Consider the following 17,592-nt stretch of genomic DNA (forward strand, 5'->3'; position numbering starts at 1 on the left):
CCAGTCCCAGACGTGAAACGAGAGATGCGGAGAAAAGACTGGCACCCGACGACATGTGCAGGAAGGAGTCAACAGGAAATGACATGATTACTGGTAATGTAGACAGGAGGCAACAGCAGAACAGAACCAACACTGCCAACGCTGAGAGAGACAGTAATGAGGCAATTTTATGTAAGCAGAAGGGCAACTGTATGTAAATGCTGTGAGAGAACACAACGTCATAAAGACACTGCTGTTGGCTTATGATTCAGCCTGAATTGTGAGTAATTGCGTGCGAAAGGGCAGGAGTGGAGTATTTGCTGTATATCACAAATCCGTGATTGTATATGTTGTTGTGCCTAGGCAGGAAAGTATGAAGGAATTAAAATGTGGGGGCTGCTTTGCTGCCATACAGCTGCATTGTTAGTTCTCTGAAACATGATGGGTTAAATGTCTTCTGAAGCGAAACAATGTGTTTGCGAAAGAAAATGATTAATGTTTTAATATTCATATTAATAATCTGATTTTATTTCTTGAAACTGAAAACGCTAAATAAAAAAATGTTGGTATCGACATGGCAATGGTGGTACCTTTAAAGGGATACATTACCCCAAAATGAATATTCTGTCATTACTCACCCCTATATGGTTCCAAACCTGTATACATTTCTTTGTTTTGCTGAACACAGAGGAAGAAATTTGGAAGAATGTCAGATCCCACCCACCATTTACTTCCATAGTAGGTAAAATATATATATTTTTAATAAATCTATCTTCCAAATATCTTTCTGTGCGTCCAGCAGAACAAATACATTTATACAGGTTGGGAAGAATCTGAGGGTGAGTAAATGACAGAAATTTTTGGGTGAAGTATCCCTTTAAGTTTTGCTGGTTCTTGCATGTCTCGTGACTAGTCCGCTTGTTAAATCTAAAGCATTCACTCGTTTCAAGTGAGGCTACTATTTAAACACCTGTTTATGAGCACTATTTATTCAAATCACATATTCAAGCTAAACTTAAACTTACGATCTACACTACAGTCTCCAGGCTCATCTCTGACATCCATATTTTAATTACTCATAAAAAATGAATCGCTGGCCATCTGGGATTTCGTTATGGAGATAAAGGTTAGGATTGAAGTTTTTCTGTAATTTTACAGCACGTCAGGAGTATATATTACCATTTTTTGTTATTTGCCTACGGCAAGATATGGAAGTGGTGATGCGTGACGTCAGAATTAACAAGAGGATTTTATCACAAGACATATAGGAACCAATCGTTTAGTCACACACACCCGTGTCATTTGCTTCAGAACACATTCACTACCTCATTAATCATTTGGTTCACTTTTATGATCGATATACTGTATGTGTTTTTGGGTGTCAACATTTTTGGGTCTATATTTGTGTGTAAAATGATAAATAAATAAAATAAACTTTGAGGTCAGCCGAAAAAGGATTGTAATGAAAAAATAAATAGAACGCTATTTTTTTGTAGTTCAGGTTTTTAAGTAATGTTTTGCCTTTGCTTTTTTCCATAGGATGATGTTTTGACTTATCTCAAAAGATCATTGAACGTTTCATTCCTCATGACATGACCTCTCAAAAAGAGACTGAAAGTCATCAAGTATCACTCTTGAACTTTTGTGCGGCTGCAGGACATAGTTGTGTTTAAAAATGTTATATCATCAAAAGAGTAGAAACGAGAAACTTCATCATTAAAAGTTTGTCTCGTAACATCAGCGCAGCTCTTCTAGGAAGCTCCCCACACGCACTTGGGAAAACACTGCCGTGTCAACGCGATGTTCTGATTTCTTGTGAGGAACAAACAGTGCTGTTTCAAATGACGTGGAGTTTCCCTCCGGTTCCACTGTTTGAACAACGAAAACCAACAATGCTTTAATTAAATTAGGCGTCACCTTAAGAAAAGATAAAGAGAGACAGAGAGTGCCAGATGACCTCATCAGTGACTCTGACCTGATAAGTGCTCAAGGTCTCCTGCAAGCTCACAGGTCAGTACAGTACTATAGTGACTGCTAGACAAATTTGAAAAAGTCTTTCTTTATAGGGTCACATAAACAAATCCTGTTTCCCAGTAGAGAGCTTTAATGAGTTTCTCTCTTTTATTCCTAAATCATAATAACCATAACACACTGCTCTTAATTACCTACAGCACAGCACCTCCAGCTAAACAGCCACCTCTGTCCCTATGGACTACACTCAGACTAAGACAACATTGTGCCTACGATTCATTAGTACCTATCAGAAGAAACTAAGGCCACATTTACACTGCAGTTCTTGATGCTCAATTCCGTTTTTGTGACTATATCCGATTTTTTTGACGATCAGTTTACATCTTCTTTTAAAAGTGACACCTGTCTGATATCTGCATTTACACTGCACATGGTGAAACAACCCGAGGTAGACGTTCTGACCAAAACAAAGTAAAATCGTCATTCGCCTATTTAATAGCCTTTTCATACAGAGATCTCCAAAAATGAACGTATAATGTGTCCCAGGATTTGTCTCCAGGACAAAAATAATGTTAATGTCAAAGTCTGAAAGTTTTTTATCATTTAGATTTTTTGAACAAGCTCACGCAGACCGAAAGAAAAACCACTTAATAAAGCAAACTGCATTTAATATTACAAAGACACTTAGGTCGGTGTATCATCATAATGTTCATGTTGTTTATAATGTTTTTGATAAGGAAAAAATCATTATATGCTCGGTCAAGTGAAGCCTGTTAATACCAAAGCGGGAGTCTGCAGAGAAACCTGAGCTTCTCTGTTGCGTGGAACAGATAATGGTTTTAAAGGTTGCTGAGCAATCAAGTTTACTAAAGCGATTTGTATTTTTGTGATGATTATTTTTTATATTGTGATGCATTTCAATTTTGATTCATTTCCAACTTTAAAACTGCATTTAAGCAGACAACACTATTCTTCTTGCTCTGTACAACTCGGGTTTGATGGGTACAATGACGGGTAAATATCCGATTTTCCCACTTACATGGTCATGGGTCCTATCCGATCTGTGGATTCTTGGGTCACTTGATACATGCGGTGTAAATGCGGCCTAAAATGTTGGAGAGACATGTTACCCAATACATTATACATGATCGGACAAGTGGGTAGTAGAGATATACACGTGCTTCGGTATGAAGTTACGCTTCAGCTGGGACATACATACTCCAGTGACAATCTTTTTGCCATTGTTATCATTTTGGAACCCAAATGCTGTCTGACTGACAGGGTGCTGCTTATACTGTATATGATCATATACTTGCACAAGTGTGTACTTCCCTGTAGTACTGCTGGGTCCATGCATTGTCACGCAAAAATAAATAAAACAAAATATCTGTGCATTAATGGAGTCTAATAGACCTTTCACTGCTAATTGAAAAGAAAAATAATTACTGCTAGAAATGTATTTCTTTGGTATTTTTTTTATTGTGTTTACTTGAAAAAATGCTACAGTGTATGAACAAAAATTATAATACAAAAGCAAAGTTGATTAACTGAAAAACACTTGAAGGCAACATTCAATGGCTTTATCTAATTTGTACAAAAAGGTCTTTAATAAATGTTTTTCAGAGTGCATACCTTTCTGACTTGACTGTTGATCTTGACACCTACAGGACGTGTCTGGATTGTTTATTTGATTATTATAACATTATTTATGCATTCATTTATTTATCAAAGTAACATTCTTTTTTGATGTGACGGCACCTAGCGGTGAGGTTGCGAATTCCTACCTTTCCTCCCTTTCAAAGCACTATGGCGGCTGACACATTCACGTTCGCGCTACTTTGTCGAAGGAAATAACGCATTTACAATACGCACTCTGTAGAGGAGTTTGTCCATTCAGGGCTACAGTAGGAACAACATGGTGAAATCCATGTAATGGGACCCGTGGTGTATGTCAAAAAATTACATGTTAGACCTTTAGGAATCCTTAAATCTCTAAAGTATTAACTACTGAAGTGTTGGTATTAGGCGTGTTGTGATATTCGGTGTCCCCGGTGATACACTGTGTCCACCCGACTACCGAGTACGTCACATGACCCCCACTGTCATTTTGAATTTTAAGAGTAATAAATCACTTAGTTTAGTTAATGACCAGACAATTGCATGTCTGAATGTGTCTGCTGTATTCAGCGTAAGTGGAACAAGTGTCGCAGCAAAGATCAGCAGCGGGAGTCAGACTTTATTTATTATGTGAGAAGAGTAAAGCGAGCTGACCGACAAGACGATGGTGGAGGCTTTTCTGTCAAAGAACGTGTAGTAGAATGTAATCACTGTCATCAAGAGCCTGCTAAGTATTAAGTATCTTTTGATTCTAATTTTAAAAAGGCGGATTTAATTTTTTTCATTTCGTATTCCTTCCTTATTAATATCTTATTTATTTATTTAACATAAACGTTTTTCGTTTCGCATTCCTTTCTTATTCATTTCTGATTTATTTATTTAACATACACTTTTTTCGTTTCATATTCTTCTATTGTTAGATTCTGATTTTTTTGCAAAGTTTGTATTGTGATTACGTGTTTTGTTAATATAGGCAATTTATCCAACGTAAAGTTTGTTAATATTTGTTTCTTATGTTTTTGCATGGTGTGTGCACTGATAATTCATTTTTTAAAGTCTATGTTTAATGTAAGCAAAATGTCATTGTACTTTTTGGTAGTTTTGCGTGTTTTTATTAAGAAGGATATTGAAACCACCATTAATTCAAGCAAGTGCTGTTCTCGAATTGCCACTATTTCTAAGTTGCTATGCAAAGCCATTCACTCAAGATCACTACCGGGAATTATCCTCGGGATAAAACATACAATATCTGCAAAATATCAAGTAACTTTTTTCTCTGTGTGATCAAGTTGCAACAACCAATTACAAATAATTTAACAGATTTTTTTTGCCCCAAGAAACCACTTTGTAATTCCAAACATGTAGTGTTTCCCCATCTGTGAACCTGTCTCATTTGAGTTCTAGAATTACCATTTATTTTCCCACTCTCATGATGATATATCACTCTATCTGTCAGTGCACTACTTCATTAACCTGCGGTTATCACTGGATCTCAATTCAGACATTTTATTTTGGCTGTATTTTATATGGAGAATTTAAACAGGATACCATCCTCACATGCATATACAGTAGTGAGGCACGTACATCAGGAAATGATTCACTCTTACATCGTGGGGTTAATGGTGCTACAATGTTACAGCATGTGGCTCTGCAACAGACTACCAATAATAACTGATTTATGGCTCACCTCATTAAAAATGAATGCACAATGTACAGTCACAGAAACTTTTTCGGTGTTTCAGAAATGTTGAACCTTGACAGCAGATGTATTAGATTCTGAAGAAGCCAAATTGGTTGTTTGTGGATGTTAAAAATGCTTTAAAAATGAGAATGTATTGATGTTGCTAGAGACAAGGACTTCTTGGGGGGGGGGTTGAATTGCTATTTAGTGCATTCTGACTTCTTTACACTGTTAAACATACTGGCTTCTCATGCTTAACATTGTCAACTTAACAATAAACGTTTTTATTTAAACATGAATTTCTGTTACTTAACAACTTCTCTCAGTCCCTTTTTGGACAATTCTCCCGAAAAAGCACGCCCACGTGTCAACCAGTGCGAGCCCGAGAAAGAGCCCCCCATCAATGTTCTTCCTTTGGGATGAAAAAATTTGAAAAAAATGAAAAAAATCTCTACAAATTTATATATTGGGTGGAGTATCCTTTTTATGGTAAGGCTACATAAAAATACAGTAAAACAATGTATTTATTGTGTGTGATTTCTAAAATCTGTTTTACAATATCCTCAGTGCTAGTAACATTTCCCTTATTGCGCTTTTTCAACAATGTTAATGTTACAACCTGAACCAATTGCATAATACAAAAGTAGATTTCTAGATATAAGAGATGTCCTCCGACACATACTGTATAGCCCGAAGGAAGGATTAGAGAGCAGTAAAACGAATAGCTGGCAGAGAATTCAGTCACTCTACACACGAAGAAAGAAAGGCTTGTCTTAACTGCCATGTTCAACAGTCAATCCTGAGGGAACTCAGAGAATCTGCCTGGACCTGTGTGGACAGAGTCTGGAGAAGAAATACAGAGTGATCCCGACATACAGATCGAGAGAGAGGGACCGCAAGAGATAGATAGAAAAGCTAGAGCAGGTAGAAAAGGACACTTAGGCTCCAGCAGGGGATAAGTGATGTAACCTCTCAAGAAGAGCGAGAGAGAGAGAGCAAGAGAGAGCGAGCGAGAGAGAGAGAGAGAGAGAGAGAGAAATGAGGACCAACTGCAGCAGAGAGAAGGAGGATGTCGCAAATTGAATTAGACCGGAAGAGAATGCAAGGTCTGGACCTGCAGGAAACAGCACTCCAGAGATACACAATTACAGCTTGTTTACTTTAATGTGTGTCTGTGGTTGAATGATTGAAAGATGTATGTCTAGTGTGTTACATGTGTTATGTCTGTGTAGGTTCATCTTACACAATATATATTAGTCTTACATAATATTGAGCTATATGTCTATACCAGGAGTTTTCAAACTTTACAATGTCAGGCACCCCTAAATATGTTGAACCTTTTGTGAGGATCCCCCTGTATATTTTTTCTATTAAAAAACTTTTGGATAAATAGTAAACGTGGTATTATAAAGACAACAAGTACATTTATCTGTACTGTAGTCATTTCACAGTACATCTTGTGTTTTACATATACAGCTTTACAAACCCCTGTGATTTAAAGGAAACTGCAGTGAAAACTAAGATCTAGAAAAAGTAAAACAATTCTGGGTGCATGTCCCCCCAAAAAGCTAGAAACACAGAGAAATAAATATTTATAAAGACTTACAATTGGCCTTTCGCAAAGCCCGCCCCCTTTTGCTATGTCCGGCATCAGGCAAAGCGCTTCCACTCCACTAAAGATTATTTATTGTGAAATAATCCTTTCTCAAAAAAAAATGACATGTACTTTCTGCCAAAAGCAATAAGCAAGTTTGCAATATCTTTTGAAGTATATATTAAGGATGTGAAAGTGACTCAAAATAAACAAAATAAAGATCGAAGCTCTAGCCTAACGTACTTTGCTTGCTGTAACGAGTTTTAGCAACATGTCAATCTGTGATTATCACCATAAAGATCAAATTTTACCTAAAATTCTGCCAGTGTTAATAAGATGCAGTCCTTCAGCGCAGATCTTATGATAGTCAGTCAATTGTTGTACATTATGATAACTAAGATTCGACAGTGACATGACTTTTAGCTGGGATCATGTTCACACAGTGTAACGGCATGCAACAATCCCGAAGGACTTTTTAAAACTGCACAATGCACAGCAGGTTAAACTCTATGGTTTGATTGTCGGACAAAATGCTGAAAAGCAACAGGGTCGCATAATATCGGCCTTATGATTGATAGGGGGCGGGCTTTGCGAAAGGCCAATTACAAGTGTTCATATTTATTTCTCTGTGTTTATAGCTTTTTTGGTACATGCATCCAGAATTGTTTTACTTTTTCTAGATTTTGTTTTTTACTTAGTTTTTATGCTGTCCATCTGTTGTACCCATCATTGAGCCCATAAATTATTCGAGAAAAACGAGAAAAAACTATAAATAATAAAATCATGGCCAAAAAGTATTTTGGAAATGTAAACTGATATTTCCTACTGAAACTACAGCAAAACATTAATCATTTCTTGGGGGGGCGTAAAAAATTCTGACCTGAAATCTTAATTGATTTAAGTTGTATGTAACAGGACTGGAAGAATGTTGCCATTAGAAACAGTGAGTGACTGACTATCAATAAGTCAACACTTCATTATATTGTGCTCTCCTTGCCAACTGCATTCACAACAGTGCAACATGCTCAGATTCTTTGACGAATAACTAATAAACAATTATGCTGTCCAGCATTAATGTCAGGGTATTCAGGAGTAAAAACGCTCACTAGTGACCAACAGGGAAGCAACCTAGTGACCCGACAGCCACTCATTACTCTGATACCATGACAATTTATGGGCATTCATCGCGATTGGGAAAGACACTTTCTCACCTTCATCTTCATTTATCTTCTATTTCAGATCTGTCTCGTGTCCGAATGGCAAATCACAGCACAATGGTAAATACACTCAAGTGTGCTCAGAGCGGACAGTAATTGCTTGTGGTTTTACAAGTGTTCCAGGCTAAGGGCAACAATGATCACATGAGTGCCCTACGGGCTGCGAGCGCATCTCTGGCCCATGCGGTGACAGTAGAATAGGATCGTGATCCGTGGCTTTGTCCTCTGGCTTTCCACTGAGCCTCTGTGCCATGTCAAAAAGGCCCCAGGGCTGAGGACGATAAGCCAACTCCAGGGACACGGAGTGGCATATGAGCCTCTTAGCCATAGAAGCGCTTCTCCACCAGCCCTGCTTTCACCATCTGCCCTTACATGAAAGGTTAAAGAGGACTCGAGTAGGAAGCATTGATTTCAATGATTTTGGAGACTGGTCTTGTTGGAAAGGATTAAGGAGTTACCTGCTGGTCTGGAAGTGGCAGGGCTAAATGAAAGGTTTGATTACTGTGTGTTCATGACCATGTGGTTGGTTTAGGTGCCTAGGTGAGCTTTGTGTAAATGGATGGGTGGGTGGGGTTAATTAAAATTGGCATAATGTTGCAATAGTGTTGTAATGCTGTGTGTGGGTAGAAAAGTGGATTAATTTTGATAGGTATTTTGTTAAGGTGTTGTAAAAATACGTCCCAGTTTAATCTGAAGAAACAATTATCATTCATAGATAGATTTCCCCAAAGAGTGTAAAACCCCGCTCTGTGGTGCTATCAAAACATTGCTCAAGCATCCCGATACAATAAAAGATGAAAAAGCAATTCATGAGTGAAGCATATTTTAATTACGAGCCAAGTAAATGTGTGGGTATGCTAGAGTACGACTGGGTAAGCTTAAGCAATATTTCCATAATTATAATGATGTTTGTACTGTACAGTTCGTGCACGTACAGAGGACATGTTTCATGATTCTGCATGAATTACTCTTGTGTTTAATTAGGAGGACTAACATGTTTGTGCGTGCGTATATGATGCTGTCACGTTTGAAGATCTAGACTGCCCTTTTTTGTCAGAGAAATCCCTCAAGGTGAATGTTAATCACTACAAAGATGCCAAAAGCGTCCATTCCCGGTTACGTACACAGGGCAGCACGCTTGCCAATCGCTGTCTTTCCATCTCATTAATTTTCCTTGCAAATAGTGATCCGACTGCCTATAGCTCTTTAGTTCCATTCATATTTAATGCCCCAGGGAAGAGGACGCGGAGGGCTGTGTTCTACTCTTTCTCCAGTGGCAGTGGCTTAGGCAGTGAATAAAGCACCCTTACAAAGTCACACTGTCACGCTGTCAAGAGGGCACCCTCTCGCCAAAAATGTCATTATCTACCCACTTGTGTGCAACAATGCGCGGGCCACCAAAGGTGAGGAGAAAAGCAAACATGTGCGGAGAGAGAAAAGAAACGGAAAAGATGCTTTAAAAAAAGGGAGTAGAAGAGACAATGTGAGATATGATTGTTTTCCCCTGAAATATACGTTCAGCTTGAGAAGTGTAGGGGTCGACATTCCACGATTCAGACAGAAAGTGCGGTTCTTGTGCAAAGGTCAGACGGACATAAGAACAGATTTGCAATTTAGATTGTGTTAAAAAGGCTGCCGGCTCCCCCTCATGCAGATTTGTATGTCATCAGGTGGATCCGGATGCTCCAATAGTACCAACCGTTTGCTTCCCCTCATTAATGAGATATTTACTCTACAGAAATATAACAATACAAACAAAATGCACAAAACAAACAAAAACTGTTATAAGATTCAATTACTCTCAGTGGAATAGTAATTTGAATATAAGACGCTACAGTATCATTTGGTTTACAAATCTTACCCTAGTAAACAGTGTAAGGATTTTTAAATACGTGCTTGATAAACACTGGTGATTTTTATGTACACAGATCTGCTTTACTGAAAGGTAATGAACACAAATTGAAGTATGTTCTACAGCTAGTCCTGGACTGTCCTTTGAAAAAATCCTGTTCATCTTCCAAAGAGGACACCTGGGCCCCCTTCACATCCACCAGTAGCTGTCAATCAACATCACTCAATCAAAAAGCCTTAGATAAACAAGCGTTCCTCCAGTAATTCCTCCTTTGATGGGGGTAGTCTTGTTTAGCCAGACTTTTGACTAATGCCATATAGGTGTGAAATGCCTTTTTGGCAAGAAGAAAGACAAAATGACCCGTAAAATGACAAAACAAACAGTGTGTTGTTGTTAATAATGGTTAAAAGAACACAAAATGTGTATAAAAGTTCTGTTCATCGGAGAGTCTTAACCAATATTTATTTCACAGACATCACTCGGAAAATGTAAAAAGGTTATTTACCTCAAAGGTTTATTTAACTTAGCAAACTTTAAGAATTTATGTGATTACTTATTTCTTTCTGTTGTGTTTGATTAAAAAGAAAAAAAACTCCTCACTCCTGAAAGTTGTCTTAATCCAGCAAATAAGATTAAATCTTTCCAGATCAGGGAAGTTCTTGCCAATTTATGTGCATAATGTATTCGAACGGTCAGTGGACTGTGGGCAGACCGTGGGCACGCCATTTGAGGCTAAAACAAGGCAAGAGGTAACAAGACAAATCTCTCTCATCTATTCTTGTTTTCTCTTGCTTGCCTTAACTCCATTTTACTCAGGCATACACACACAAAGACAGATGGAGTATTAAAAAATGTTTATAAAAAAAAAGTTGCAGTGATCTTTCTATCTTTATCTTCAGACTTGAATTTAAATACTGAGAACACTGGATGTGAAACAGTAATTCCAGGGTGGGTGTAACAATCTAATCATTTACATAAATTATACATCTGTGGATTACATTTGATATAGATGTCAAAGAATCCATTTTATTGCTCACTATTCCTTGTTCCCTAGAACATTTGTATTTTTTTATGAATTAGGCAGTCCATTTGGGGCATACATTTTATCAGTCCACACATTCTGAAGGCATCCTAACCTTGACCTTGTCATGCTGTTCTCTCTCTCTCTCTCTCTCTCTCTCTCTCTCTCTTTCTCTCTCTATATATTTCTTGCATTCAAGCATATATATATTTTACAAATTTAGTTCTAGTTCTCCCGTATTCAGCATGAGCAACAATTATAACGTTTAAAATCTAAAACTGCAACACTTAGTGGAGTGAAATAAAGGATTTTTGTTGTTCATTGCAATGTGTGATTATGTGTAGCCTAAGGGGCTGTATATACCGAGTCGCTCTAACACCATTGAGAACGGCCGCTGCAGGAGCAGTGTTCTGCCCAAAGTTGAGCATTTTTCAACTCTGGGCACCCGGTTGAACGCCGGCGCTGATTGTGGGAAAAACGCATAGCACCAGCGCTAAGCGGGGGAAAAAACGCGGCGTTTCCATTGGAAATGATTGAAAAAAACACGCTGTACGCCGGCAGAAACGTCTGGGTGGAAACAGCCCTTTCTGTGCAAAAGAAAACTATGGCCTGATTTAGCACCATGGACAGGGGCAGCCAGAGCAAAGCTAGTTGAATGCAGAAAGAGAGAGAGATACACGGGGAGAGAGAGAGAGAGAGAGAGAGAGAGAGAGAGAGAGTGGGTTAACAGTGGTTTGTTAAAAGAGCATAACAGAATAAAGAACAATCTGCTGCACTCAGTGTAAAATCGTGTGAATGTAACATACTTCATATGACAATTTGCCCCTTTAATACAGTAAATGTGCACTCCAAAACCGTCTCCAGCTAATTTGAGATTTACACGTGTCATATTCTTTGCAGCAACTGCTTTATCCGTTCAGTACTCTGGTACGAGGTGCAGTGGCAATGTTATTATCGCCATGATTGAAGGGGACGGGCAAAATACACCTGAACAATGAATGGAATAGAACAGCCGTTCCTTCCGGATTACACAGGAAAATCACTGCTGCGCTATTAACGTTATTGAAATTCCATAAAGCACTGCGCCATCCCCCCCCCCCACCACACACAATCTTTGTGTTGTTCCCTCCTGTTTCTTTGCAGATAGTACATCTAGAATCTCTCGAATGCTCTCAGCTTCTTCCACACTGAGGTAATGACTAGCTATGAGAGCCGCCATACACCTGGAATCACATGTCATGTAGACACGACTCATCGCTCCATTATATCTTTCACGGATCATTCATAATAATAGCTGCATTACAGCAATCAATATGTCAGTACACCTCCCCTTTTATCGGAGCCAAACTTATACAAAAATCCGCCTTCACCTTTTACATAAATCCACAAGTGCGCGCGCACCGCGTAGCTGCCGCGTTCTCGCGCGCAGATGACAAAACAGCAGAGCGCAAACGCGTACACATGCAGCGTTTTTGCGTAAGACTAATTTTGAAAGAAAGAGCTTTATTCACCAATGACGACATTTTATTGAAATATGTGCATAATGCATCGTGTTCCTACCGTGCACTCGTCCATGCATGTCCGCACCGAATATACATCCGTTTCATATTTATGAACCATAATCTCAAACTCTCGATACGTCTTCTGAGCTTCTCGGTCGTAGAGTTGATAAGCCTCAACGCATTGGGTGCATCCCGATGTATTACCGCCCGCAGCCATGTCCAAGCTACAGGTCAAATTGTTTGGACTCGTAAACCCGTGAAACAAATCCAAAAGAGAGTAGGAATCACAAAAAGAAAGATAGAAATCGCTCAGGTTCCACTCGGAGAGGCCCGAGCACACGGCGTCCGCGTCGGCGAAAGTCAAGCAGTTTTTGGAGAGGCTGTCGGGGTGACAAGTTTCAAGTCTCCACAGAGGTTTGGTAGAATTGCCTATAAAAATAAGACTCTGCTCTGTGACGGGCTGATGGCTGGATGAAAGTATATGGTTCGTGTGCTCCACCGTGTCCATGACGGCGAAGTTGTCTTGCCGTTTGTCTCGAGTCCTTGTCAATTTGGCCTCGGCGCAGAACCACAGATGATCAGAGAGCAAAACGGTGATAAACAAAAGAGAGGCTAAGGACAGTCGCCATCTCTGGGCCCTTTCGGAATCGGTGAATAATGGCTTTTCGTCCTCTCGGGGTGCAAACCAGATTTTTAAGCCGTCATCTTGCTGCCGACACGTCCAAACACCCCTGGTCATATTTCAGGAAAGAGCAGCACTGGCCGACTCCACCGCGACGGCTCCTCTGCCACAAAATGCATTGACTTGAAATGTTTTTTCCCGTTTAAACGGCGGACCAGGCAGCTGTATCCGAGTCGATGGGCTAGATTAAGCCACACGCGGTCATATCTCCGTTATTCCGCATCGCTCCCCGGAGAAAAAGCGACTTCTGTGTGACAACATGCCTCCTCTCTTGCCTCCTCTCCCCATAGACCCTCGGAGAGCAGCTGCTGTTCCCAAAGCTGCCTGTGTCCCTGCGTCTCCTTAAGGGAAGGCGAGATCCTGAAAGAGCTGCGGTTTCCTTATCTGGGCGGATTGCCTTCGATCTTCTCTGTTCATCATCATCATCATCATCATTTTAGGTCCTGTGTTAAGTTGCCGCCATGTTCGTCTTGAAACACTTTTTGGGGAGCTGGGTCATTTGCGTCATCTCCATCCTGGCGCAGTAACACAGATCTAGTCTACGGGCGATGGATACACGCAGACATGCGCGCCTGCTCGCTTTTGAGAAAGATGGACATATCAATATGAGAGATTACTCATAACGCAAATGTGGCTAATAGAAAAGATGCACGTCTCAGACCTAGAGCTGATACGATGTTTTTTTTATTGTGTCTTTTGTTTCTTGGACGCAACATATGGATTTTAAAGCCAGTCATCGTTGCGTCTTTTCTCATGCCTCACGGTCCACATTTAAGATCCATTCAAATCCTTACTAACCTGACGACGAACAATCCGTTCGTTTCAAGCTCCAAGCAAAATAAACTAAGCTGTTAAAGATGCCGATGTGTCCGCAATGCCGATATTAAACATCGTTTTAGGCGATGCCATGCAATGCGTAATGTCCATTAACTGCGCAAAGACAATAGGAAAAGGTGGCACAACGTGTTGCGTGAAGGAGACTCAACGTGTGAAAGAGATTAAATAACATTTCTATGTTTTGTTCAGCTCGTTTTTTCCCGTTCTGGCTGAACTTTATTAGTATGCACCGTGTAACTGTGTAAGGAGCCGGGCACAGGAGAGACATCTGGGCGTCAAAGCAGCACGTTGGAAAGCAAGCGCGGAAACGTGAGGTGTTTGTGTGAGTGAGTGAGTGAGTGAGTGAATGTATGAGTGAGAGAGATAGAGACTGTATATTTGCCCTCTAACGGCTAACCTTGCGCGGACGATGTTATCGGCATGGTTCTGTTTGATCCTAGATTTCAAAGCAAACAAAGTGTACGTGCAGTGCGCAGCCACCATGCTTCTAATTTTCTTTTTGTTTTTGTGTGTGTGAACGTGACAGAGGCTAGGCTGGCATATGAATGAGAGCTTTTAAATTTCCACCGTTACAGTTGGCAAATCACTGTCAAGTTAAATTGTTTGGAGTCCTACCAAGAACACACTCCTTATATAAATGGGTTCTGTTTAGAATAGATTGACTTTACTGTATTGACCTAATAACAAACAAGTAAACTTTCTGTAAAATATTTTTGAAGCAAACTTTCTGTACTCGAATGGTGTGTTCACCCAATGGGAAAGCTTTTTGCATTGCATTTATCATGAATTTTAAAACATAATGTATCATGAGTTCTTATAAGATTGGTAAATGTCAATCCAATGTATTTGTTTTTAAATAGGTTTGAGCTAATTAAAGGGCCTTGTGCTCTTAAAAAGCACATTGACAGTTGCAGATTGAACAGGCGCGTTTGTTCGGATGTAGTGCGGAAACCTCTGCTGTTGTCATGGTGGCTCAGCGATCAGATTATGTTACATAAATCATTCTTTGGTTGAATATTTTAGAGAAAGCGCTTATCACCCATTAGTGCAAATCAGCTGGTTGAGCAAGCGGAAATCAAAGATTCACACTGAAAATAATGAGGATTTACAGTGCCAAGACTGATCATCTGTCGTAGATTCGAACAGAACTCGCCCTGCCCCCACTCCAATAATTCATGGACAGAGATAGCAATAAAGACTCTGCTTAGATTAACCCAGACGTTTCCTGGAAGGAACCGCTTTTCTTTTAGAAAATGCAGTTTATATACACATGCACCTTATGTGACGAAATATTTGCAAAGGCCTGTCGTTTTCATCTTTAGTGCCCCCGAGGCTGTCATATAATCTACTCCGTGGAATAGTTAAAACATTGCCTGAAGATTTCAGGAGCTTCTTACCCAAGAAGTTCACCGTACTCATCAAGAGTATTAAATTATGAATTGGGAAAAGGGCCAGGGGAAAATCAGCACAATGTCTGCATTAAAATCAGGACCCACCAACTTCCTTTTTGTGATGTTTAGGGACTTGACAAGGGTTTTGTCTAGTTGGTTGATCAATAAATTATGCCAATGTTATCTTGTGCCCAGTGGGCAATAAAATCTAATGACATAACAGCCCAATGACCCTCCCCTGTTCCTCCTTCAAACAAACGCTCTCTAGAGGACCAGCTATTTCACTGCACTCATTGATGTGCTGGGGGAGGGTCCTGTCTCATCTACCCATCTGTCACTAGTTGCTCGTTCCCTCTTTAATATGGGAAATGAATTCAACAATTTCTAAGAAACACTTCTCTTTTGACTAACTATTCAGCACTGAAAAACGATGACCTCTGTTTCACCTCCAATTGTCCTAGCAACAGAGTAGCCCTGTCAGAACGCCCTGAGGGTACATATGTAGTGCTGGTGTCATTTGTCAAACAGAACCAAAGATTTTAAAGTTCTGTGGATTGTGTGGTCAGACAGAGCAATTGTACAGGAATGAATGGTAGTTAGAAACATTAAGAGAAAACAACTCGGTATCATGCAAAGCGTGTAACAGACACGCTGGTCAACTCGAAAATGCATGTCAGTGTCACGCTTTGCCTCCTCTAGGAGTTAACATGACACACTCAGTGCTAAAATGCGTCTAAAGAGTGCACACAAAGTATGCCATGTACACCAGAACACGTCATGAATAATAAAGACATTAGAAAATCGCCTTGTTCTGCTAACGTTACTCCACCTTCATACATGCGTGTCATGTTCACAATCTAGAGGTGGCAAAGCGTGACACAGACACACATTTTTGAGCGGACCGGCATGTCTGTTACAGGTTTTGGCGTGATACTGGTTTGGAAAAATATATAAGTTAGCCCACAGGTAATATTTAACTAGAGCGTGACTTCAGTGCAAAGAGAATGAAATACAGCCAATTGTTTATAATAACTCTTTAGACCTCTTTTAACCTGTGGTTATCTGAAGTATTTCTATCTAGGTTCTATGCTAATTTAATGTTCATTGCAATACTGTCCTCAGTCAAAGCACAAAATCTTTATTTGATACTGTTACATTTGACATGTTGAAAATGTCGAAGCACCACCAACGCCAAATACTATAGTAGTACAGTATAGGTGAAAACCGAGGCTGACTTTGGTTTTATGGTCTTCCTGTAGCTTTTGCCAGAGAATGTAATACTAGGTTATTTATAACCATTGGTTGGGCTTAAAAGAGACCAATCCAACCGTTGTATTAAAATAGACTAAAATATCTATATTTGACCCAACCATGGGCTGAAAAACAGGATTTTGGACTAAAACAACCTAGCATAGACTAATTTTTACCCAACAGTTGGATTTGTCCTTTGTGACCAGTGGGCTGAAAATAAATGATCATTTTTAGAGTGTAGCCTATTGTCATCACACATTAAATTTATTATTTACAGGACTTTTATTAAGCCATCTACACTTAAAAATCAGATGAATAACCAGTCACTACACACATGTTTAGTTTGGGAGATGTCTGTCAGTTCTCTGTGTTCAGATGAGAACAAAGGAGCCCGAATCAATTAGACCGAGGTATCATAGGGGTTCTGTAATTAAATGCGTTGTGAGTCTCAGGGTCCTTCCACCGCCCCCAAGGCCTGTGTTAAATGAATGAGCAGATCTCAAGGTTGATAAATGCATACAAAATAACATGGAGAAGAACAGGACAGGACTGCTGACTCGGTTATTTCAGTCAGTTGCTAATAAGTCATATAATGTGTTCTTTGCACTTTCATCCACAATATGGCCCGTTTAGACTTGCTCATATTTGTCATTACCAGCCAGGTCACGACCGTCATTAATAAATCACAGCCTCTAGTCCCATTGGGAATGTCACAAGTATCACTGATCTACATTATGAAACACTATGGAGGGACATGGTGGATGGTTGTGTCGTGTGTGTGGAAGTCTGTAGGAACTTAATGAACTTCACAGCTTTACATTCAGAACAAACATAGAGATGTGTTAATGAGCAGACGTATGTGAGGTGTCAAGTTATTCCCTTCAACTTGTCAGTTTTTTCGGTCATATTCTAAACATGTCACTGAGCCACACACAATAACGAATATCAAACACCAGTATAGAAACTTTTTAAACAGGCATAAAGCACAATAGGTATT

General features: G+C 39.6%; 1 protein-coding gene across 1 annotated transcript in view; it reads right to left on the reverse strand.

The window, feature by feature from the left end:
* LOC130427045 (NALCN channel auxiliary factor 1) overlaps window positions 1-14,201 on the reverse strand; it is a 113,680-nt gene extending 99,479 nt beyond the window's left edge. Inside the window, exon 1 of the mRNA XM_056754068.1 lies at window positions 12,493-14,201. Coding sequence (XP_056610046.1) covers window positions 12,493-13,173 — 681 coding nt within the window. The 5' untranslated portion in view covers window positions 13,174-14,201. The remainder of the gene's footprint in view (window positions 1-12,492) is intronic.
* Window positions 14,202-17,592: the final 3,391 nt, after the last annotated feature.

Source organism: Triplophysa dalaica, chromosome 8, assembly GCF_015846415.1.
Source record: "Triplophysa dalaica isolate WHDGS20190420 chromosome 8, ASM1584641v1, whole genome shotgun sequence".
NCBI classification, from domain to species: domain Eukaryota; kingdom Metazoa; phylum Chordata; class Actinopteri; order Cypriniformes; family Nemacheilidae; genus Triplophysa; species Triplophysa dalaica.